Source organism: Battus philenor, unplaced genomic scaffold (genome assembly GCF_028537555.1).
Source record: "Battus philenor isolate CCGP_79_NKW_IND1 unplaced genomic scaffold, ilBatPhil1.0.hap1 SCAF_7, whole genome shotgun sequence".
NCBI classification, from domain to species: domain Eukaryota; kingdom Metazoa; phylum Arthropoda; class Insecta; order Lepidoptera; family Papilionidae; genus Battus; species Battus philenor.
In genome coordinates, this window is record NW_027181737.1 from 9,228,114 (window position 1) to 9,255,383 (window position 27,270).

General features: G+C 31.7%; 2 protein-coding genes across 2 annotated transcripts in view; both read left to right on the top strand.

The window, feature by feature from the left end:
- LOC137931175 (uncharacterized) overlaps nucleotides 1-27,270 on the top strand; it is a 46,455-nt gene that overhangs the window by 13,102 nt on the left and 6,083 nt on the right. The window contains exons 2-3 of the mRNA XM_068774581.1: nucleotides 10,840-11,780; nucleotides 12,020-12,208. Coding sequence (XP_068630682.1) covers nucleotides 11,120-11,780; nucleotides 12,020-12,208 — 850 coding nt within the window. The 5' untranslated portion in view covers nucleotides 10,840-11,119. The remainder of the gene's footprint in view (nucleotides 1-10,839; nucleotides 11,781-12,019; nucleotides 12,209-27,270) is intronic.
- LOC137931113 (sodium channel protein Nach-like) lies at nucleotides 25,584-26,891 on the top strand. The gene has a single exon (XM_068774513.1). It carries the CDS (start codon nucleotides 25,584-25,586, stop codon nucleotides 26,889-26,891), a length of 1,308 nt encoding a protein of 435 aa, XP_068630614.1.

Here is a 27,270-nt window from a genome sequence, read left to right on the forward strand (position 1 = left end):
TTCTGTAGAATATTGTCGGAATACGATCTTAAATATTAAAAATATTTCACACAAAAATAATTCACACTTTGTGCATTAATTTAATAGGATTGCAATTATTCACAAAAAGTTTTCCAGAGGATGGGAAGCGGCGTCCTCTGCGTAGTATAATACCAAACTGCGATCGTCAACCTGTCTACCAAGCGTGGCGATTATAGTATGGGATATACCATAGGTATTTTAAAGCGAGGTCTATGCTATACAATAGGTGTTTATGGATTGAAACGACTACGATGATACATGAAAAACATACAATGTTAAAAATGTGAGCGCTTGCTGCCTACTGATTAAATAATATAATTCAGAGAGTTCTGGAATAAAATATATTTCAAAGCTTTATAATATAATATGCAAATAATTTTATTCAAAAAGTCGATGTATTTTATCAAATTTCTACATAATTCACTCGTGGAGTAATTCACCCAAATATTATTAAATTTGTAAACGTTTCGGTAAGCATGTTTACCGCATCCATAAAAAAATTTATGACTCTGCGTGTTCTTCAGACACCGAAGGGATCATAACATCAGTCATATAGTTATATAATATTCACAAAGACGTGTAAAGGCGTCATTAATAAAACGTAAAGGGTCGTTTACCGATTGTTCATTTTTTACTTTATTCAAGTGCCTATTTCTTAAAACGTTAAACATCTTCTTAAATGAATTTCAAAAAATATAAAATGAAAGCGACGTAAATTAAGACACTTCAAAAATCTATTGATATATTTATTGTTTTTTTTAACTGGTTAGTGAACAAAAAAAAAATTACTAAGAGCGTCGATATTTATAATGTTTTTCGTCGCACTATTTGCGAACAGATAGGCCATACTTGTTTTGCGTTTTAATTGGATATATATAAATAATCTATTACAAGATTAAAAAGTACATGGAAAAAATTGCGACTTTTCATTGTTTTAAATACAAAAAACAAAAAAGCTCGGGAGATGAAAATTAGCATTTTCACGTTTCACGGTCTACAATTTATCAATGCTCAAGTGTTGAGGAATTATCAAAGCTTACATTGTATGCGACACATTTATAAAAAAAAGATTGAGTTTTCGCGATCGCTATACTACAGATTTAGATTAGCCTGCGTAACAAGCTCCGCCTTACACAGTACAATGTCACAAATATTACATGCGAAGGAGAAGATTCAAGAAAATTATATTTGTTTTATTTATATAGCTCTATCTTTATAAATCAATAATATCGACCGATCAAACCGTTATTCGGCCTTCTTGGCTGCCTTCAAATTGCAATGATTAATGCGTATCATATGACAATCTGTGCCAGGTTCGAGTCCCACTCTCGGAAACCCATACGCTAGTTGCAACAAAAGTCCGTCTAAGTGACCTAAGGGGTCGGCGGTCTCTGAATCCGTAGGAATGTCAAATGGAACGGAACAAGCAAAAGTTCCCTGTAAAAGCTAAGCAATTTCAGCGCTCTGGTACCTCACACTTGATAAACCAGTAAATGTCATCGTGTACTGAAAAAAAAGCTTTGTATATAGTCATTGCTAAAACGACTATTCTAACCCTTTATAGTAACGGGATTCGATTAACATTCCAAACCGAGGTCCATTCTTGCGATCCTAGCTCCCAATCACTCCATGGGGCCTTACAATCCGATGAAATAAATAATATAATGGCTCGGACCGAAGTTTCTGAAGTAGTTCGAGAGCATAGAGAGAGATAGTTACAGTATAACGAGGTTTAAGATAAGCGCCTTCAGCGCAATGCTTTCTCAAACTCCGGGAGACTATGAACGCCAAATGTATATTCAAGTCAAAAAATATGTACAGAAGATAATTTTAAGTGGGTTTTTAAATTATACTAACTGTACCCCGCCCGCTTAATGACTTAATGAACGCTCGTCACAACACTTATGGGTGGAATTTCGTAAAATCCGTTCTAAAGGAATAATCATACTAAATTTCAAATCTACAAGTTATGTTCTTTAACGAAAAAGTCGCATAATATTATTTATTCATTTATACATATCCCATTATAAAATAATAATAATAATAATAACAGAAGTAATTGTGTTATATCAAACGATTTATACGAGTATATTTTTCTACATCAAACTCAACGTGTGTTTTAAGCAGCTTAGAAATAATATTAGAGACGCATCTGGCACCAGTTGATAATGAGTGGTAAAAATAAACATTGTAACGGTGTATGTCTTGACACAGTTTTGTTACACGGCCAAGTGCGGCAATGAATGTCGGTCAAGTTTGTACTCACTGGAGCTTATTGTTCCGCCATCATTTTTAATTAACTATTAAAATACTGATTGAAAAAACCTTTTTTTGGTCACCTCAAATTTAACATTCATCTTTTAATTGAAGATCAATTTCGTTTTTACGCAAAATGTATGTGAGCCTGAAACACCTAGACATATTGCGAAACAAACTATCTATTCTATTAAAATTTATTAGTACAAAAATATTTAAATATACATACTGCACTATTTCTGCAAAACCATTAGGAAAGGGACTAATTCAATTTCCACTTATCTGTAATAAAAAAACTGAGTCGGATGTTTAAGAAATTATCTAATAAATTTAGTTTTAAAAATTTTAACTACTGATATATATATATACGTATTGCACTTCGTAATTATCGTCTATGAGCTTTACAATATGAAATGCTTCATAAAGGAAACGAATGAGTCTTTGTGCAGTTTCAATGCGACATTTAACAATGAATCGAGTTGTAAGTGTTAAATACAATAGAATAATAACTGATATCGCTTCTACGCAGGATAGAGAACACTTAAATCCAATTTAGATCGGACTATAGAGTTTCTGGAGGTTAAACTTATCAGTCTTACAATTTCCGTAAAGGCGTACTCGGATCTCTCTGCAAAATGTATCTGTTTGTTGAGAACATAATTAACCTAGATAGACTTCTCGATTTATAAAATAATTTTTATGCAGATTAATTATAGACATAAAGCAGGTATTGAATTATTAATCATTTACTGTGGTCCTTACTGTCCATTCATCCTTTTTGCGTCAACCTCCACTCATCTTTGGAAAATGTCTAGTACTTTACCATTATTTATCTGAGGTTATGATTATTTAACATCAATTATTTAATATTTGATTTAATTTTCATGATTTCGTTTTTCAATAAATGTTTATGTTTTTATTTATTATCAATAATGACATTTCTTAGTTTTTATATTTTGCTATTGTTACTATACCCAATAATTTGAAATTAATATTTAGTACAGAAAAAAGTTCTAAACAGTTTTAATGCCTGAGATTTTAAGATATATTTTCTGTTTATACTTCTGTTCTATTGTTGTTTGTATAATACTTCTGATCTGTATCTATAATTAATAACTAATGTGTACATAATGCAAGTTATTATATTATAAAAATGTACAAATCTGTACAGTTACTTTAAACCTTCGTATTGTAAGTCTAGGGCCTATCTACAGCAGTCAATGTTCTACGGTAAAAATCATGATAATAATACAATACACCTAATAAATTTGGTTATGTCATATAGGCGATTTAATTAAACATATTTATAAGCAGCTATTTATTATGGTGTATCGTAAATTTTTCATCATTTCATTTCATCATCAATTGTAGGGTATGATTTTGCTAGATTCGTTGCCAATATTTTGTTCTCTTATTTGCCTTTAACACATATTTAACAATACGTTCTTTTAAGCAAAGTTAAAAAAGTATTTTTAAGAGCCTGCAAAATTTTTTTTAAAGAGAGAAGATAATATATTTATTTTTTAATTTCAGAGAAGTTAAAAAATAAATATATTATCAACCATATGAGATAAAAATGTGGACCAGGAAGTAACATTTTGAATAGTTGCGAGCATGGATATTGTACTTTAATCATAATAATATATGAGACCACAAACAAGATAATACTTATTTATAATAGACACATACATTCAAATTTATCATAAACTCTTTTAAAAATTGTTAAATAAAATCATGGTTATGTACTGTACATATGACTTGATATTTACATAAATTAATCATACCTTCACTATTCAACATTATTTCCAATAAAATAATTTTTTAAAGTAAATTTAGTCGTCTTTATATTCCTGGTAATTTTTAAACAATTAAGAGGATGTTGACATATATAAAAACTCGATTGCGTACAGTTCAAATTAAACTACGTCGGTAATACTTCACAAACTTAAGTTTCAATGCAGTAAACTCTTTACGACCTTAATCAAAAGTTAATTCAGCAAGTAAGTATTGATAAACATTAGTAACCATATGCATTTAAAAATTTTGTGTTAACTAATTTAGAAAAGTTGTATCGTCAATATTCTTTCTGACGTAAAACATTACTGCTGGATACAATTCGTCCCCATACAGGCTACAAGTAGCCTGGGTCCGGCGTGTGGCGATAGCCTTAACAAGAGCCAGCCCATCCGTTCCTAAACCTTAAGGCAATAGGTGCAGATCGGATGGTCACTAGGGCCTTTATACGTTATACTACACGAGCGTTGATTAGCAAGACACGAGCGTCATAGTTGCCTTTATAATATATTAAACCCTAATAGTTCTGTTTAACCTATCCTTTTTGTAAAGGTATAGTAAAAATTCGTGTTGAGATACAATAGCGTCTTAATACATAAATAAACATCTACTTTAATTATTACATCAAAGTTTATTTTGTAAATTTGTTTACTTTTTTATTTATTGCCTTAGTTAATAGGAAAAACCCAAGATAAATCTTAAACTCTAATTAGAAAGATACTGTTTTTAACCCATGTCTATGTACACATGTAAAAATAAATTCCTTTTTTCACTACTCACGCGAGACCTATGACTCTACATACTTCTTTATTTTTATGACTTACCTATTACTTTTAAGAAGTTAAAATAATAATAAAAATTTCGTAGGTTCTCGCTCTGCGCTTTATATCGTGTAAAAGCTACATCGCACTGTATTACTATGAGATTAATTTATTTTTTTCACATTTAATTAATAACTGAAGTGATCTTTAATATATGTAACTTTTGGTCTACTAGAATGGGTATATAACTTTATTTAAGGCACTATGCAATTGTGTCTTAATTATGTGCCCCAAATACAACATCATGTCAATTGATTATTGAATAATCCGATTCACACAACTTTTAGCATTTTTTTGGATACCAGGGGTAAATAAATAAAGATAATAATTCTCGTAACTAGTATTTATTTTGACTTTACAAAATTATAAATGGCCATGAATAAAGACAGTAACACAATAACTTTAATGTAATTTTTACTCGCGCTGCTATAGAAAAGCTAAGAGGCAATTTACGTACCGTCTCCACCCTGTAATACCTATGCTGTATTCATATATGTTCTAGTGCCAATAAAGATCAGATGGATCGGGTACACGAAAAAAATCGTGTACACGTTTTTGCACGTTTATTATTCGCTGTCGTTTAACAAACCAGCTATTTAATATCGTAGAAAGAAATGTTTATATTAACATAGCAAGCGACAATATCGAATAAAAAAGACTAATGAGTCCAATTAAATATAATTGGCCTTAAAAAAACTCGTATCTAAAACAACAGTAAATATATATAAAAAATATATATAAAATCTTTAAACATCTCATTTTTTAAAGGCCATTTATTTTTTAATTATTTCATCTTTTTTATGTTTGACATTTCAATATTGCTAATAAAACTGAAAACTTTACATACCAAATAAAACATTCAGTATAATGCCCTTTTAATCTTAATTGAAGAATAAAACTGTCGAAGTATTACTTTATTCATTGACGTAGGCGAATTAAAAAAAAAACTGTATGAATATTTCTTTCAAATCGACAGGCGTTTTTTCCAAGTAGTCGTAATAAATACGACAGAGCTTTAAATTACATTTCTTGACAAAAATAATTCACCAGAATTCCATTTGAGGTCTAACATTTTTTTTGGTTTGAGATGGAGACTTTAAGTTTTAAATAAGACAACGTGTTCTATTTTTAGTAATCAAATGATGGATCCTGCAGATTGTTATATTTGCCATAATATTCCTACATATTTATGTTATAAATATATTATGTTACGTTTTGCACATTATTGAAATTTTGTACGTTATTTTCATTTCCGTGAAACAGTAATCAAAGCGTAACCATTGATTGATCAGACAGAAATGCTCACATGAAATACGTTAACGTTTCGTTACGTAAGTTATTTTAAACGCATACCGAAGTTTAATCAAAATTTTTCCTTAACTGTATTAATCATAAAACTGAATTAGCTTAAACTACAAAATTTTAACCTTTGCAGCATTTTTAAAAAAGTTTGCGGTAGTGACTCTATCTGCAGGATATCAATAATTTAATTTCAGTGATTACAATATAATATCAATACAACACAGTTTCAGTTTAAATCTTATATTCGACTGACGGCGTGACATTGTCCTCCGAACACTGCGCTTCACACACGGCGGTTCAAGTGACACCTCTTATTTGTGCCGTCTGTGCATCTTCCTAACAAAGACTTACAAATATTTGCCCACACTTAATAATCACTATTTAAAAACTATTACTACACAATAAGTTATAAAATAATATTTTTTAATAATTACGTAATTCTACTAAACGTTACCGCTGACAAATTACGTTGTATTTCGACAGATATTATTTAAATTTTTTTAAGAATGAGATTAAAAAAGTGTTACTATTTAGGTAAGCTTGTGTCATTAATACGTGAAAACTTTCCTTTGAAGTTACAGCAACTTATGCATTACATTAACCCGGGGAAATCTTAGAAGCCACGGTAGCTAATTTGATAAAATCCCTGTTGTAGCAAACGTACTCTTGCCGCGTCAAGACGGCAGGAGAGCAGACTACCTAAAAGCCAATCAATTTCTTACTTTACGTACTCCAGTCTAAAAGCAATCAAACAGTCAATGCTATAGAGCTGAGCAAATACTACGTAACCACAATTGACATCGAGTGGACTCTAAATAAAGCGTCACGAAGAGATTTTATACAAATTATTCACGTAAATTTTTATTTATAAAATTTACACTAGAATTTAAAATCGGTAAAAGTACCATTTTTTACCAGATTCAGATATTTTGTACTTTTATTATGACAAATAAGTTTATAGTAGTCAATAATAAGTAACTACTCTGAGAAAACGCGACACAATTTTTTTAACCAACAATTTGCTTTTCATGTATTTCTTAAAGTTATGCTGATGTGTTTTCTAGGTTAATTTTATGCGGGAAGTGCATCTTAGCATTTCCTTTTATATCAGAAATAACGTTAACGAAGCGGGACACGAAACTGTTTTAAAGTGCATTTTGATACTAGTAGGTGTCAAACGGGTGAAATGTATTTATGCACGTATATACTTGTTTAATTTATTATTTAAAAACAAAAACCTTCTAGAAATAAGCTCCCGTAGTCACATCATAATCAATCATGCCCATTTTTTATTGTATAAATTTTTATATGTATAAAGAGGATTATGTTGCATAAAAAGGACTTATATCTAACGTAATGAGCATATTGCTGCCAAATAGCAACATATTTGCTAATTCTAATATATTAATTCGTATTGCAATCATATAAACCTAGAATTCAACTTCAAGCGATTCCTGAAATTATCGCCTTTGTTAAGCTCAAGTATTCTCAGATAATAGACCTACGTACTATAAAGACGAATCACTGAGATAGAATTAATAATATTATTCTACGTGATTTTTATGAAAACGATGAAATTATATATTTTTTTCGCGAATAATATCTTTTATAGGTGTTATTTTACATTTACAAAGCTGAGATGTGGATCGTTTCAAAGGAATGTTTTGTTATTACTACAAGTTTATAACGATTCTTTTCATTTTCCAATCACACTTAAACACTTCTCAATACTCTATGAATATTATTCTCAAATGTTAAATTTACTGCCAATAATAGGGTTGCAAACAAGTTGTTGTCAAGTACACTAAAGGTTTCCATGTGTAAACACTGTATGATTTTTATTGAGCTTTCAAGATTCGCGATTTCATGCCGACCAATCAATCTTTACGTTACATACTTGTAAAAGGAAATAAATACTTGAAACATTTAACGATCATGATATCAATATATGTAGCCTTAATACATTGAAAATGCAATATTTAAGGCGTGTATTTCAACACACTTAGTATGGCCGTAAATACGGTTATAATTAAAAATAACTAAATATTACTTCTTTATTTGTATTCTGTCACTTTTATAGGATTTTTCGTTGAGTTTTCTTATTTTTGCTCTAATATATTGTGAAATATTTTGTAATATTAAAATGGCTAGGGATGCTAAAAATAATGAAATCGTTGTAATTGCATTACATAAAGTAGGTATGGTGCCAAATACAATTATTAAAATCATCCATACGCTTGGTATTAGTCAAATATTTGTACATCGCGGTATTGACTGGTATACTGAAATCTCTTCTGTTTGTGATAAAAAATATATAACCGTCCACGTAGTGTTCATACGAAAAAGGTGTTCAAAGGAGTAAGGAAAAGAAATCGTAGAAATCCTGTCAAGGAGCAAAAGTTTTCATCCCGAAAGATGAAGATGGCGACTAGTACCATGTCACGTATTTTAAAAGATGGCTTAGGATATACAGCCTATACGAGATGCACTGGTTATTTTAAGTCAACATTTAGAAAATAATACGGTGGTAAAATCAAAAGAACCACTTAAGCGGTATGCAAACGGAAGCGAAAGAAAAATTTTGTAAGAAAATTTACAACTAAGCAATATTTTAACAAACAAAATGACCATATTTATGCTGAAAACTCCGTAGAAGCTACCCTATTAGTCAACAGAGTACATCGTGGACGTTATCCGGCTTCAGTGATGGTTTGGTGGGGTGTTTGCTACGAAGGAGTGACTGTGCTATATTTTATTTTGAGTTTCTAATACAATCCATACGATTGGCAAAAAAATTTTTCCATAGAAAGAGTGCGTGCTGGTATTAATAACTGGCCTCTCGGTTTAAAACAAAGAAGAAGTATCTGGCAGCCAATGGAGACCACTGCGAAGATATATATTTTTTAATAATTTTATACTTACGCATTTAACTAACCAACCGTAATAGTAATAAATGTAACATACAATAAAAATGTTGTTTCTTATAATTTTTTTTAAAATATCAGTTGGATAAGAATTATCTCAACTTATTTTATTACATTGTTCTAAGAAAGGCTATAAAAAATCAGTAATAAAATACAATATTACTTCCTAAAATTTAAAGACGCCTTTAATGAAACGCAACAATGTGAAGATCTCCGCCTAAGCTTTCAGACAGTCAACTAAGAGGTTAATTAAATAGCCACGTTAACCACTTAACTGTTACCTTTATCTAGTGAAGTACATGACGGCTTATGTGTATAGCCTTTAACGAACATTTAATTAAAATGGTAAGGATTTCATTGTTTACGCGCGTAAATTAAATAACTAGTTGGTGCGGTCGTGAGCAAGCCACATAGCGCGCAGAAGAGATGGCCGCAGAAGCCTCGAGGTTCTGCAGTAAAACCCCGGACCGTCAGGCACAACGCTACACATCTTTCTACAAAGTCAATGACCGCTAAGGGTTAATGGTTATGAACAAAGGACCGGCAAGCGCAGTGCGGGACTTCAACCCATAAGGTGGATAGACGACCTTGTTGTTGGTCGTTGGAAGACGCTGGATGTAGTCTGCTTCCAACTAGTCTTTTTGGAAACCTATGGAAAAGGCGCATATCAAGTAGGGAACGCCCTGTGGTTAAAATAATGATAATGAAGATATTATAAAAATATTTACTTTTGATTTTTAATTCGAAGATTCAAATCTTATTTATTACGTCTCACGGGCAATATGTTTACATCTTTACATTAGTTTCTTTTATTATTTGAAACAGATGAATGATATAATTTCATTCTCATTCAAATTTTTATATATGTAAAAAAAATTGTTTGTATGCTGTTGTAAGTACTTTAAAAATATCATTTAATTTAAAAGTATACTTAAAATTTTTTTAGAATAAAAAAAATTACTGAATTAATACTTTATTATATTTAATCTCGGTGCGACGTCCGAAAACGAGCGAAAAGAGGTCGAGTAGGTTCACACAATACAGCGCTTTGAGGGCCATCCCCGTCTCATTACATTAAAATAATTTGAAATAAGATATAGAGGGTGTATTTAAATCCAAATCATAGACAAATATACCCGTATTGTTACAGGATTATCTATTGTCATCACTGCTAATGAAAATTACTTCATAGTTGGTATTATTCAACACATATTAATGTTATAAATAACTTTTTTTTATATTTGATCGAAAAAGGTATTACTAATGAGACCTTCAAAACTAGAAAATTTATATCCCCGACATACAAAATTTCTATAGTTATTGTATTCTTTTTTGGAGCATCCAAAACCTAGGAGAATTACACCCAAGCCGAGGTTCTCGAGTGCCCTCGAACGAATACCAATGAAGTAGGTTTAGAGTAAGCCCATTTCCGTACTTCAACCCGAGAAATATGCAATAGCCATTTAGGTAGGAGTGTAAATCCGATAAATAAACCTACGAAATTATAAAAAAAATATTACTTTTGGATAAGTAATTTCAGTTGACCAACATTTTCCGAAACCTTTTTTTTTTTCAAACTGCTTAAATTTAAGTTACAAAGTCATTGATTAATTAAATATTAACAACAAAATATTAGCTTATTCGTATTTAAATATGTATCAACAATTTTACCACTGCCAATTGTTTGTTTTTCTTTTTAATATTATCCTTTTCTCATTTAGGTTGAGGATGCGTTACTTGGACTTGCTGCAGTTGTTACATGAAGACAATACTTTCCTACCTCCCTCGAATAGCTCAATAAATCCCATAAAACATTCCTAAATCCCAGTTCCACGACTTTACAAGCAAATACTCGCCGACATTCCACAGAAATCCTTAAATAAATTGAGGAAAAAGCTCCACAAGACGTTAAAGGCTTAGCGACGTAGTAGTACAATTATTGAACGCGCGTAAACCTCTTCGGAGGGCGCGAGGGGCCGGCGCGATGCGGTCTCGCCAGGGATGTACGTAATATATCCCGCAGAAGAAGTAGTTTCCCTGACGTACAGCTCGTACTCGCTGCCTCGGCCACGGCAGCGGCCCACGCTCGACGTGCTATTCGAGCCGCCGCCGCACTCGTCGCCCGGCGCGGAACCCCAAACCTCTCCCCCCGCCCCGCCCCGCGCCGTCTCCTTCCCCAAAACGGCGCCCCCGGAGCCCGAAGAGCGCGCGCCGGCCTCGCCGACGCCGTCGCTCGAGCGGCCGGCAAAGCTGCGCGAGCGCACTAAAGCGAAACTGCTCAAAAAGCTGGGACGCCACGATGACAGTGAATTCGGCAAAATTGTTCGGACCCCGGCACCCGATGAGTTCGAGCTGCCTGCTCCTTTACCTACGCCGGCGTTTTCGCGGAAGAACATTTTTGACAGAGACTTTGACGCACTTTTCGAGGTAGCGAATACGCCGCAGTTTGGTGCGAATATACGCGTCACTACTCCTGAACCGGATCGACGTTCGGATGCATCGGGAACTCAATTTTCTTCACCGGCAACATCGTCTCTTAGTTTACTCCCACCACGTCCTTACTCTGAACCCACCACTCATCCCTCCCTTGCTAACCCCTCTCCCGTACCCTCGGCTCGAACCTCCACACCTTCGACACCAACACAACGATCGTCGCTTGAAGGTTAAATAAAGTGTGGATTTGGATGCGATTGAAACTAACAAGCTATGTGTAGATGATGCATGATAAATTGGATTTTCTGTTATAACAATGCTTGCGTGAGTGAAACAAAATAACACGAATTTTCACTAAAACCTAATAAGTTTCTTATCTCGATGTGTATATTTTTATCGCAATGAATAGATCATAGAACAGAGCAAGTTATGTAGCACCTTGTATTACATTTTTAATGTTTTCAACAGGATCGAGTTCAAAACCGAAGAAAAGAAGTTTCTTTCGAAAATTTAACTCTGCAAAGGAGACAACTCCGCCGAAAACTGTCACCATGCAGCAGCCTCCTGTTGAGATGGCCCTCCGGGAGCTGAATCATCCAGCACACAATGAACAGTTGAAAAATCAACAGCAAGTTACCTTTAAACTTGTGAAGACAGGTATGAAGTAATTTGTTAAATTATATGTAAATTTTAAATTCAGTCGGCTACCAATAAAGGGTTTAGAAATATTTGTTAAAATCTGATTTTTAGCATGTTGGTATTTGCCTATATTTTATTTACTACAAATTCTTATGAAATTTCTACTAAAGGTCACTTATTTTCGTCTCTAGGTTTTATTAAATTATTACTCAAAGAATCGTCAACACGACAGTTATAATCAATCACTTGACTATAGCGTCACATTACTAAAACATAATCGATAATCGACCACAAAACCACGGTCAATAGACATTACTAAATTCGAAAATCAAATTACAATTGACGTATTCTATTAAAATTATTGCCGATTGGCAAGATGAAGTGGTATTGGGCCTACCACTCGCCACGCAGTTAAGATATTTGTAAAGAAGAAAGCTTGGACCTCACGGTTTTAAAGAGTGAACCATAGAGTAACAGTTTAAAGGTCGTCGGAAAAAGCTGGATGCAGGCCGCTTCAAAATGGTCCTACTGAAAATGTATGGGAGAAGTCTATGACCTGCGGTTGACATCTTATGATTAAAACGATAACAATGATGATAAAAATTATCAAATTTATTCGTAAATTTTGGTTATACTATTGGTTCTTTGTTAACGAAGTAACAAAAGAAAAGATTCATATGTTCGGGCTTTACATTAAAAAAGGGTAAGTGAGCATCGTATACTTTGCAACATGTTCAAGTAGGAAAGTCATAAAGTAGAACATAAAGTTGAAAATAGAAAGATGTACTCGCTTTGGTATAAATTTAAATTCTGACCCGGATAGAAAATTGACAAGCGCACATTCTTGGATCTTTACAATATGTAATTATAACGAGTTTTAAATTTCCCACTTAAATAAAACGTAAGACTTAAACCATTATTTTTAATAACTCGTGACTGAAAAACTTTTTGCAAGAACAAGGACTTTGGCACATACTATACAGAGAGGTACTCAATGAAACCTCTCTAAAATGGGCAACAGCTCTTGTGTATTAAGTGCCATTGTTGAACAAAAGAAGTCACATAACGAAAGTAAAATGGTAGCCTTTTACTTTAATCGTATAGTAATAATGTAGTAGTATATTTTTTAAGATTAAGTAACCTAATTCTTTATATATTCAAAATAACACATTGCTTTTAAAACAAATACAAATTATTTTCGAAAACTTCCAAGGTATTTTTTAATATTGTGTACATTGTAAACAGATGATATAGGTATCATCTATTTACATAAAAATTAAATTTCAAACATGCGCAAAACACGGAAATGGTTTTACCAATAAGGCACTTTTTAATTTAATTTTATTTAATACACGAGGAAAGTTCTTAATAAGAAAAAAAACATTGCAGCTAGACTAATGATCGAAATACATTTCTATTCTATACAAACTACGGAATAAATTACAACAACACGATAGCTGTCAAATTTTAAATGTTAATCGAGATAAAATATAGGGACTGCATAGAATTAAAAATATAATAATGTGATTACTAAATTCAAGTAGTGAAAAAAAAATTATTGATATTTGTAACAGACCTGTGTATAATTAAAAATAAATAAATAAAGAGATTGATTACTTTGAAATACTTTTATTTATTTGTTTTCGGTTGGACTGCTACAGGCCAGAAATTTATGATGGTACCAAGTCTGTTAAGACACAAAAGATTTAACAAAATTAATGTGATTGCTTATAATCATTATAACTTCACTCTGTGACTAAATCCAATTCCTATTTAGCTTTGGTGTTAGAGTTACCTTGGTTGGACAGAAAATAATTTGAACAACTTTATATTTATTCGTATGTACACAAAAATAAACTGTACAAAAACATTGTTCTGTAAGAGCATACGTCATATTCATATTACCACAAGTCTTCCAGTTCTATAATTATCTCGTGCAGTTGTCGTCATACTTAGCTGAAGAATTACAAAATCATAATGTCGTTGTTTATTACGTCAACAATCCATTAAGCATTCACGCGTACATATGAATGTACATATGTTTTTAACTAATAAGTCATTAAACTTTTGTTTAGTTAATTTATTTTAAGTTAATTTTAGATAATAAAACGAGCCATCTGTAATATGCGGTGGTATTTAAAATAAACGAATTAGGTCGAGGAATTTAATTATAAAATACGAGTCAATCGTAAGTAAATTTCAATAGTATGTCAAGGCGAGTTAAAGATCATATATGTTAACCCCGGTATTACGGTAACATCAGGTTTGGAAAGTCCTTTATATAAATATTGCATTATAAGATTTATAAAAGACAATTTGTATATTTAAAGTTACATGTAATATAAATAAGGTTCCGGAGTGAAGTGTACTGTAAAACATTCACCTATAAGGTGAACAATGGTTTTTTCTTTTGTAAAGAGAGTTAGAAGATGTATAGTAGTAGAGCACTTCAAACCGGTTAAAAATATACGGAGGAGGTTAGAATCTATGTGCAGCAGTGAACGACCTGAAATAAAGTTGATAACAACCGATGACGAAACTCTATAAATATGTAATTACCCTTTACCTACTAAAAATTCAGAACAGAGAGTGTGAAATCTTCATTTTTAAACTGTATATTTTTACATACATTCTCTTGAAAGCAGCGTTGACCACTTTACATATAAGAGCTGTTGCCCTATTTCTGAGAGGTGAGGAGAATGTTAGTTCAAAAGCCTTATTGCCTTGAGGGTACTGAAGAGATAATTCATGGTATGAAATTTTAGCGCAACTTAAGGGCAGAAGCATTATACCACATTATATATGAAAGTAAAAAGCTAAAGATATGTATAAAAAAGTTTTTTTTATATTATTTAATCAGTTATTACACTTTATCGATATTATCATTTAATAATATAACACAGAGATATTAATGAATATAAGAGGTAGTAGTGAAAAGATCAAAGAAAACGTAAATAGTAAGCATGCATTGTCCTCCATCTTTAAAAATCCATCAATTTCCGCCGCCCGTAGCGGAACTAAATCGAAACTAATTTTGTTACTCCCGTATATCGGGCTTCAGAGCTTTTCAACTGACGGCCCGAACTCGATTCTACAATGCAATTTAGACAGTCACCGCAAGACCGCAGGTCAGCCGGGGAATGCTGTTTAACACTGAAGCGAACACTAGATTTATATTTCTGTTCTTAGATAAGCTTATTTATCGTCTTTTGTTATGTATTTCATGTTGATGCTTCAAATGTAACATAATATAATACGATGTTTATACTAAAAGAGCGGCCAACATAATTAACAAAAATTTTCATAACAACCTGATGAGCACAACAACAGACACCAATCAATACTAAAATACAAGTAGTATTTTAAACAACTACCACACTCGGAAAGTTATTGCGAGGTACTCTATTTGATCAAAATAACAGCCCACACCAGCCACGCAAAAAATTTTACATTCGACAGTGTGACACGGCATACATCACACACAGAAGTCGCTCAAAAATCGACAAAAGTTATTTTTCTTCTTCTTTCATGTTGATGTCCGCTGTTAGTCTTAGGCATCCCCCATATGCTTGTAATTTTCAATAAGACCAGACTATTTGAAAGTTAATAAAGTTGTCTATCCACCTTGTGGGTGAACGTCCTACACTGCGCTTGTCGGTTCGTGATCTCTTCCACTTTAAGCACACTGAATATCGAAACCCATCAACAAACAACGCGCAATACAATGAATACGCGAAATAGGGGAAGAAGGAGACACCACTAAGTATCGATTTTCCCGAAGGCCTAAGGGCGGAATGTATAGAAATGACAATCTCAAATCTATAGAACCGAAAAATATTTTTTATAACAAAAATTACAACAAGCTTCTATTAATCTAATTCTCTCTAATTTCAATCGCTTCATTTAGTTCGAACCTATTCTTAATTCCATAGGCGAACCCTTATCCCATGTTATGTGTCCTATACGTCTTTTTCTAAAATTTTATTAGTTATTGGAAAAAAAGGATGTAGCGCTCTATTAAAAAAAAAGCTGGAAACGTGTCATGTTAGTGTCGAGTAACTTGTCAAGTTCTTTGCGAATTTCCCTTCAACGCTGGCGGTTAATCGGTACTTAAAATTGCAATTAACGTCGTGCAAGCGTCGCCTGCTGAACACGGTTCGCAGGAATATTTTTGAAGACGAAACGTGCACTTAGTAATTACAGTCTCTAAAAGGCAACGAAAATTACTAAATTTACTGACTGGTACTACGTACCTACGCACGTAAACACAAATAAATTAATGCGTGTGTAAAGTTTCGTATAAAGCTAGGCATTTTTAATTTAAATATGTATAGTGGATAAAACATATTTGGAATTTTTCTTATGTACCACAAACTCTGATATTTCATTCAAATTTAGAATGAAATTTTTTTAAATACTCCTAATTAATAATAAATAATCTACTAATAGGTCCGTATCTTGTTTCAGCAATGAAACCTACTTGCTCATCGCAAAATCGCATAATGCTCTAATTCATTTTACGATAATAGAAAAACTAAGGAAACTATTTGTGGTTCTTTTAAATAGCATAATTTCATTTTGATCCTTCGATTTAAAAAAAGGTTTTGAAGAACACATCTTACATTTACTTATTAGAGCATTATTATAAAATAACTTTGTTAATTCTCGTCTTCGTCGTAATATCATTAGACCGTAATAACATAACATATCTCCCGTGATTAGTTTTATGAAGTATGTCAAAATACTTATGAAATATTGGAATGGCAGGAAGCGGGATAAATTAATAAACTTTGTAAACCACAACGCTAAATAACAGTAATATTCATTCCTTTTCCATATCAAAACAGGTATGTACGATTCAATTAAACGCCTTGTAGCCTCATAACCGCACCATACACAAAATTACATTACAAAAGCGAGTAAATACAACCGCCAAAGTCGCTTTCACGCTGGTAAAGGTATTGCGATGATACATATGATATAAACTAAATAAACCCAAAATTATAAAAAAAATCTTCGTAAATTATTTATTATACACGAAAAGTAATCATCAAATATATATACAATTCTTTTTATTGTATTGCTTCTCTTTCCTTCTTTATGTTAGAAAAATACTTTTCTTAAAAATAAAAATTCAAATAAAGATATGTTTGAATCATCATTTATCGCTTTTGAATTGTCGATTTTTTAACATTAGAAGTAGTAAGCGGCCACGGAAGGAGCTCGCTGATCTCTTGAAGAAAGTCGGCCAGACACTCATTTAAATTTAAAATTTAACATTTTTTCATGAGTACATTATACTATCAATCAAATAAATATATCAAAAAACTAAGTTCACACATTTCCATCAACTAAAAACGCTTGATAAGATTTATTTAATAATATACCTCTAATTTTAGATTTAAAACTAAGAAATGGAAGGTCTAGGATGTCTTCGGGAGCTTCATTATGTATGCATACACCCAGACTCATGAAGGAATGTTAACTTTTGGAAAAAAACCTTACATAATATTGAGCTCGTAAGCTTTTAAACTTCAAGGCCAGTTGTCGATTGCACAGAATGTTCATTACCAATTCAGCTATTGAGCCTTAATGCAAGATTTCTATTTTAAATTACTGTCAGTATCTTAACGGGTTTTACCTAATAAAGAACATTTTTCACTAAAATGAACATCATAATTTAGTTTTTCCCTTGCACCGTCTTGACACGCCGCCAACCCGCTCCTACTTGTGGCGATTATGGTATATACCCTCAAGAATATCTTTGAGGGAGGTCTATGCCTTGTGTTGGACGTCTGTGAGCTGAAACGACCGTCTTGACAACCCACCCACCCTCTTCGTACTCGGACGCCATTTTCAACGTTCCGATTGTTTGACAATAAGTCTCAGATCTTCATTCAGCGGTTACACTATGTTCGTCATAACTCTGATCCAGGTACTCTTTTACATTGCGGGTGTGATTTAGAAAGGTGGTGCCTGTGCCGTTTTGATACGATGTCGAACATGATTTTGTAATTTTACAAATGGTAAACATCTGCAAAATGTGGCGCCAACAGAGATTTATAAAACATCTTTGTTGACGCGTTATCGAAGCGACTCAGCGTAATTTTCGGCAATATATTTTCCTTATGCGTTCAAGCAAATTTTTAAATGAAGCAAAGATATATATTTCATTAAGATATTGATGTGATTTCCTTAGTTAAAACATTTATTACAGTCTACTTTACCAAATTTAAATTAATTATGACGGAAATTCGGACCTGAATAAATACACATGGCTAGTCAGCCTGTTGATTTTAGTGCCTACAACACCGTTCGATATAGGATATAGTAACGTTTACATATCTCTCACAAAAACAAACACTGCGCACAGACTTGTTTAACCACTGACAAAAGATACTATCAAAATTCGCACGTTTATTTTTTTTAAAACTTATCGCTTTTAATTCTATGTTCATTATTTCTCGAAATAGCGTTTAAAACTAAACGAAAAGTAATTTCTACACAGTATCTAATGAGGGTATTTAATAACACCTACGTACTCTTAAAAAGGCTCGACGGTTAAAATACAATACTCCCCCCTTTCAATTTATTTCAGACATCAAAAGATAACAAACGTGATTTTACACAGAAAATTCCCAGGCAAAAAACGCGCCCTCGCTTTTTTATTTCAATAGCGATGTGGTTCCATATCCCATATTACACATAAATCTTTATGTGTACATGATCATTGTACTTCGTACTGTATAGTGTTCCAAAAATATTTTTACAGCATTCCGAACTTAACCTTATTAATCAAATACCAGCATTATGTTTTAAAAATATTTTATAATGACTATTGTATTTTTTTCAATAATATAATTATAATATTCAAGTATATCAGTTAAAAAAAATATTTTGTCTTTAAAAAGTTTTTTAGGCACACTGAAAATAATTCTAACATACGTTTTATTGAATTTGGCTAATGTTTTTCAGTTAGGTATTATTGTGTGGTTTCGAATAGAAAACAACTTTTTCTATTTACCTCCCAAATATTCCATTTAAATCTTTCTTATGCCTTAACGGCAACACGAAATAAAATATGTCGAGTTAGGTTTTCCGTTATCCAATGTGCGCTTACCAAAACATTTAACAATCAGATATTATTTTCTTAGGTGTATTATTTTAAGATGTAGTATAACCAACGTCTACTTTAAAATAATCTATAAAACACCGCCGAACTAACATTCAAAAAGTAATTATAAAATCAATTACTGGTGTGGATACAAATATAAACGGACAATTTTTTACAGCTATTTTTTTCATACGGGGCCGTTCTGATAGAAATCCATTTTTCACTTTCTAAAACTAAAACTTGGTGTATGCTGAACGTCCGTGTCTTCAAAAACACAAACTTGGCATAAACTTATCCATCTTCACCCTTTATAGAATACAGTTTTGGTAGAATAAATTAATTAGAAATAAAATATTTTCAAATAAAGTATACAGTAAAAATATATTTTAATTTCACTTAATGTTTTTAAATATAGGACCAAAATATTTATGTATATTACTCTAACTACTACTATTTACTCATAAGCTTAGTCTTAATCTCTGTATATTTCAACTTACTTATAATGAAAGTTGTAAAATGTATTTGCATATTCCAAAATCACTACATTAATAAATTTACTTCATGCATGGTATTGATGTATGTATATATTTTTAACATGTATGAAATTATTTAACTTTTCATAATCTAAAATCTAATTCTAAACATTTTGTGATATTGGAAGGTTCATAATTGCAATGTTGAAACGAGATTTGACCAGTAGTTAGGGCGGTCGTCCGACAATCGATATGAAGAGACTAGTAGAATTAATTGCTTTTCAGTCCCCTATCTATCATCATCATATAATTGAATGGGAACATTGTACGTAAAACAGTTTTATTCTGGGAATAATGGTTTTGGACATTTTTGTTAGCCTTGTAGCTTTCAGTCCATAAGAACACATAGGTTTTTACCCGAGCCGAGGTAAAAATATTTTATTTTGGAATTTACAAATAATTCATTTGGTAATATTTAGTAAAACTAAGTGGTAGTTTTTTAATAAGGCTGATGAAGGTTAATACTGCTGGGGTAATTATGTCGGCACAGTTGTACTTTTGCAAACGGTAGTGCTAACAACAATATAATTATACAGCATAAACATGCGTTACATTTGCCCAAATGTTAATTAATACCAAATTCGTATCCTTGCTTTACCGATGATTTTATAAATAAGTCTCGAAACATTTATGATTGTAATTAAATTTAGTAAATCATTTTGTTTATAATGAATTTCATTAAAGACCCATACTTTACAATGGGCGTCTATCGGCTGACATAAATGTATCATCTATGTCTGTATGTATCACTATTATCACCTCAGCCGTTTTAATTTGGGGGTTGTGGTTGAAGGCAAAGACAATATAATGAATTGGGCTATGATGTACCGCCCTGGGTCTATGCACATGTTTTATTGTACAACATTATGAAGTGCCCGTAACCGTACGCAAGAATCTGTTTTATATGATCTATAGCCTATAGATGATATACGGTGGAGCATGCGTAAATTCCGGGATTTTAGTTCTATGTATAAAAATACATATAGTGGTGGTTTCCTAGAACAAAAATTTATGACAGAATTTTAAAATAGCTGTATTCTTTATTTACAATGAAAACTTTTTAAGATTAGACAGACTAGACAATGACAACGATTGAGCTATCATGTTAATATGTACTAGTTAATTATTCAAGCCGATCTCGACGTTGTACGACGAGAAAATCTTTCTAATTGTGACTCTAGATAACGAGCAGTGACGTAATTACAGGAACGTTTATCTCAGTAGGTTGAAATTCCAGCTGCCAATCTACATGTTTACCTTCGAGGTGGTTCTCAATGTGTTGATTAGGTATACATTTAAAGTATAAATGTTTGAAATATGTGCGAGTATTATCTTTAAAATATTCATACTTTTACTCTATGTACTTATAAACGATGAATGGCACACGTGCTACTATTCCTTCTACTATTTACATACTTTCTGATGTCTGTAAGATATTGCTTTGAGTGACATGACCGCCTATTTTTTTTTATTAGTTATTTTTCATCAATTCTTTGCTGCAAGTGTACAATAAAAATAAATGAAATAATATAAATATCTGTCTGAAATAACGCGCAAATGGGTAACAACAATTTTTATTAATAAATCGTTTTAAATTAAAATAATCCTAATTTTCGGTTAAAATTTTTTTGTAAGTATAAAAATTCTGAAAGATTTGTATTCGGCTTTATAAAATCAAGTACCCGGGCAAGCTCGAGGGCAGATGCGAAGAGCTTCGCTCCTGGTTGAAAGAAACGTTTGATCCATTCACGAGTGTTAACTTTGAGTCTGAGCATCATTTTGTTCGTAAATTATTAAATTTATCTATTGTTTGAAAAATCAAATAAATTAACATTTGTGCGAAAGCATTTTTGGAAAGTACAACAAAAAGGACAATTCGATTGTACGTCTGATATAATTTACGTTTGCCATGATTTTCTAAGTAGTATGATATAATAATTTGAGCGACTCATTTTTAATGTCTGACAATACCTACTGATAGAAAGAGGTTCGTATCTATTGCATATAGTCATTACATGGATCTTCGGCATAGGCAACCTAAGAGCGTGATTGGTGAGACTCATTATTTACCGAATATACATTATATACTACCGACACACCCGAGGAACCTCATAAAGTTACTGTAGTTCTTCAGGCTAAAAGGTATAACCAACTATAAAGCTATTGTAGTTAAAAAAAAACTGTTACTAGTTAACATAAACAACACAATTTTAACAGCAAAAAATATTTCAAAACGTTGAAAATAACTATGCAAGATTTTTTTAATACAGAAATAAATAATAAGTATTTAGCTGCTGTTTATTTCATCTAAAAGGCTGTCCGTAAAATCCATATTCAAACGAAGGTTTTCTTGACAAAAAGGTATTTTCTAAGCACGCTACCGCGTACTTAAAATAATAAGATTAGAAAGAGTAAAAATAAAACTCATTTTAATATATCCTTTGTGAAGCGAAGATAATAATTCAATTTGTTTCACGAAGAGTAAGCAGCCAATTTTATAGATTGCATAAAAAATATAAATTTATATAAATGAGCGGATATATTTATAGTTATATTGTTGATAAAATAAAGAAAACAAAAAATAAATGATCGTAGCAATATTTGCAGGGGATTGTGAAGGTTGATCCACAAACAGAAAAGTAGGTTAATCAATGTTTTACGTAAAAGCGGTTTGAATGTGTATTTTCAAACATATAGCGATATAACATTTGGTACAGCTTCCGTCATTCCGTCAAGTGAACAATTTAATAAGTATTGACATACCATACCATACCATACCAGCCATTACCTTCTCTCCATGTTGTGAATACAAAAAAATGTGTCAAAAACCCTATTTCTTGAAAGAATCGTGTTCTTGCCACATTCTATAATTAATTGTAAAATTAAAAACATTTTCAATCAAATTACATAATGTGTCAGAGTGATTAACAGAGTATGTAATTATTACAGTTAAGTTAGACTATAACAACAATAACAGCCGAGTCGTGGCTTTTGAAGAAGCTCTTGATCTTAAAAACCGTAAAGAGATTTAGAGCGCTAACCTGCAAATGCCAAAGAGCAAACATTTATGAAAGTTGTAAATTTTACATTATCCTATGTGTAACTAAGTACTCTAAGTACAGATATCGTTTCGTCAAATGTGATTGGTCTATCACAGTTTAATAGAAATAATAAATAAAGACACAGTGATAATTTTATTGACTGATTTCATTAGTAAATAATTGAAATAAATATTTAGGAAAATATACGTATATTACTAGGTAATCTACGAGGACGTAAATGTCATTAAGGGAAGTTTATCATAACACTTCCTTTTTACGATTTAAGGAAAATACTTAGCACTAACCTACAAACATGGGAAAACCGAATTGAGATTTTTTATTTTTTCCTAACAACAGGCTAGGTCGTACAGGAGAAACACGTGAAAAACTAACTGATTTTGAAAAGCTGTTCATGAGTTTTGCCTATAGCAGAACATTTGGCGATTCATTTATATCAGTGATTCCCAAAGTGGTCTATATCGACCCCTAGGGGTCTATGACAGCCTGCAAGAAGTCTACGTCAGCGAAAAAAAAATTGAGGGTCAATAAAATGAAAATGGGGGTCCACGATACTGGATCTCAACACATACATTGATAGTACCTATTTACTTACATCATACTATCTTATAATATCAAAAAATTTACATTATTTATAAAAGTACCTATGAAGTAAAACAATTATTATATTTGTTTATAAAATTGTGTAAGTTGTAGGATGTTGGTATTCGCTTTGTAGTCGCAATACATTTTGAACTTGTAAAAACCTGAGAGTCGCAGTCTCAGAGCTTCGCTACCTTGCACTGACTTGTTTAATTCGTCACTCTATAAATACAAATGTGGGACAAATACGTTTATTTGTTTCCAGAATCTTAAAAAGGAAAGTGCTAACAAAACATTTAAAAAAAATATAAACAGATAGTATATCACACAAATATATAAATTAACATGTGTTTTTACTTTTAGTTTTTAACACTAAACTTTACTACGGTTAGAAATTTACAGGAAATCAATATCAGGTAAGTAGGGGGTCTACCCAACACGGAAAAACATGGCAAGGGGTCTACGACACAAAAAAGTTTGGAGAACTCTGATTTATACTTTCTTTTTTGTTTTCTTAAAGACAACAGCACGCAAATTTCTCTTTAATCTTTGACTTTTTTTTTAAAACACAATGAATTTTGCCTAGAAAAATCTCAATTTGATATCGATATTAAAAACGACCGTTTATATGTGATCAAATTAGTATATATATCACCATAACAACCGAAGTTTATAACCAATTTACTAGACTATTATAAAGTACATCTTACCTTTAGGTAAAGAGATAGAAATTAAAATGTAGTGAACATTTCAATTTATATCTCTTTACCTCACGTGTTAAGTGAAAGTTTCAAATAGATTTTCTTAATAGATCCGTGTGGTACACAACACATTAATTAACATTTCATGTACACCGCAATTTAGTAAAGTGTTGTACGTTCCACTAGTTAGTTTACTCAGAAATACATCAAACGTTGTCATAAAGCTAATAACCATAACATACTTACTTGATTAAAATAGGCCAGGGTTTCCCTAAAAAACAATTAATAATAGTTAACTGTGAGTTGTGAAGCTATCCACACCTACCTATGATGATACGAGCGAATTGTGACTATGGTTAATTTTATTCAAAGCAGAAGACGAATTGTACTCAGAAGGCAGAAGTAATGAAACTTTATAAAAACGAAAGAAATACAAAAAATATCACAATAAATAGCAAAGGAAACGAGAAATTTCATTAATGTGCTGTTAGTCATAAGTTGATAACTAAAAATATACTTAGTAGTAAAGTCAACATTATTTGGAAACTTGCAAGAAATGACAAGATACTTTTTATAACAAAATTACGAAAACTGAAAAAGCATCGGTATATGTGCAGTGCTTTGGTAGAGCAAAAGCGCTGTCAGCCCCCAACAAGCACAAAGGGTTGCAATATGTAAAAAGAAATCACACGATTTTTAAGAAATAATTAAAAAATATAGTTTAGATTTTATTTTCCATATGACTGGATAAGGTAGAGATAGTTACTTTACATCATATTTACGTTTAATTTCTATGTATTGAAGAGTTTTTAATTTTTTTTCTTTTATTATTTATAATTTTTAAATTTTTTAAATTTTTTTATTTATAATTACTATACTAGAACTACTTTTATACAGGATGATATTCATAGCTGACAGAAGAGAATTCACAAGGCAATAGCAAAATCTAAAGAAAGTTTCAGGAAAATACGTATAAGAAGCCCTAACTTAGACAAACACAATCAATATTTATAACGGATTATTTAGTGATAATAACTAATATCGTCTTGCCCGAAAAACTTGTTTTAATTGTCGCTTCTAAATATTGAAAAAAAATTGAGGCTTCATATCGTTTCCGAATTTAAGTAATAAAGTCACCTGAATATATAGTACTATGAAAAATAATTGCCACATTTAAAATAATTTTGATCCAACAATACGGAGCGAAACAAAAAGAGACATAAAATTGAAAGCGTTTTATCCAAACAAAATGTTATCAATCGTTTTTATCTGTAATTGTGTCTTTTATTTAAAGCTGTGCGAGTTGCTTTTACACAAAAATATTGGTGTTAATGGAAACGGTATAAATTCTGCTGTTCTTAAGGAATTTAGTTCATTCTTCGCTAAATTTTCAACGTTAACGTAATGGAAAGGACAAAGAAAAAGTGTGGTGTTTTATATTTGAGACTCAAACACATCTGTCGGAATTTAACAGTGCACGGACCAAGTTTCCTCGCACGGAGAGATATCGCCTTCATTTATAAATTTATCTACTTCATTATATACGTACAAGTCTGGATCGTAGCTGTAGCTACAATAGTGAAGTATTACGCCACGTATCAAGAGAATACAATACGATTCACCACTCGGACTGATTATCTGCACTGGAATACAACGTTTCCGTCAATCACGGTCTGTGAAATAGCTGATACACATTCTTTTATTCTCGATGAAAGTAAAGGAGGAAAAATAATTCCGCCAGTTTTAATAAAAGAAATAATATTTTTCAACGGAATATGTTCTACTTGTGCACATAGCTTTGAAAATTTATCACTAAATGTGGTTGATATTAAAAGAAAATTAGCCAATTATCGCAGTGATTGTCAAAATATCTTTTACAAATGCCAGTGGAATAGTCAAAATATGAATTGCTGCAATGTTTTTAAACCGGTTGTCACTGAATATGGAATATGTTTTACTATTAATAACATGCAAGTACCAGGGCACTCTCTCTATGTTACACACAAATTTAATCCCGATATCATGACAATATCATTATCAAAGAACTGCGAAGCTTTTCTTCATTCAACCGAGGATATTCCGTTTTATAATATGGAATACGATCGAAGAATATCTATTAAAAACGGTGAAAAATCAACGATGATTTTTTCAATAACTGATATTGTCAACGAGCCAGAGGTTTCTTTAATGCCGCCTTATGAACGACGATGCAGGTTTCCTCAAGAACTTCCACCTAATTTTCACGCCTTCCAGAAATATAGTTACTCTGCTTGTATAATCCAATGTCGTATTATGACTCAGATAGAGTTATGTAATTGTACACCACATACATCGCCATCTATTTATGAAGAAATTTATTGTGATTTAAAAGGGTTGAAATGTTTAACAGAATTCTATTCAAAAGTTACGAAGTTAAAAATACCTGGTACAAATGAGACGGGTCTAAATTGTGATTGTTTGCCCTCGTGTATTGAATCTGATTATAATATTGTAGTTAAAAAAGTAAAAGAATCTCGAACAATGCAGCGTGGAGGTCAAATAATATTTAAATTAAGTAACAAACCTTACGAGCGCATTACTCGTCAAGTAGCTCGAACGGCCTTAGACCTTGTGATAGCAATGGGAAATTGTTTTGGCTTATGTTTCGGTGGTTCTTTACTGTCGGTTGCAGAAATTATTTATTACGTATGCTTAAGGCGGTGGAAACACTGAACATTGGCGTTTTTTTACCGGGAATTAATAATATTAATCATTACAAAAGCTGCTTAGAATTTTTTAGTTCATTGAAACTGACAAATGTTATTAAAACATTTATGAATAAAATATTCTTTAATTCGTTTTAATATACTACATATATATTTCGTTTGGAAATAAAAAGAAGAACTAAATTTTCTGTGTGAATTTTCTTTTAGTGCCTTTAGTGGAGTCATTAGTTTAGAAGTGATATTTGTGTAACTATGTATGCAGTAAAGTTAATAAAATATGCTTCAAAATTTTTTGTTGTCTATAAAAAAAATCATATTTTGTTCAAAAGTACTGAAACAAAATTGAATTATCAATATCCCGAGGCATTTTCTATATTTTTATTGAA

Bases quoted from the DNA above. Each gene is read 5' to 3' on its own strand.
- LOC137931113 (XM_068774513.1), top strand. From the start codon at position 25,584: ATGGAAAGGACAAAGAAAAAGTGTGGTGTTTTATATTTGAGACTCAAA.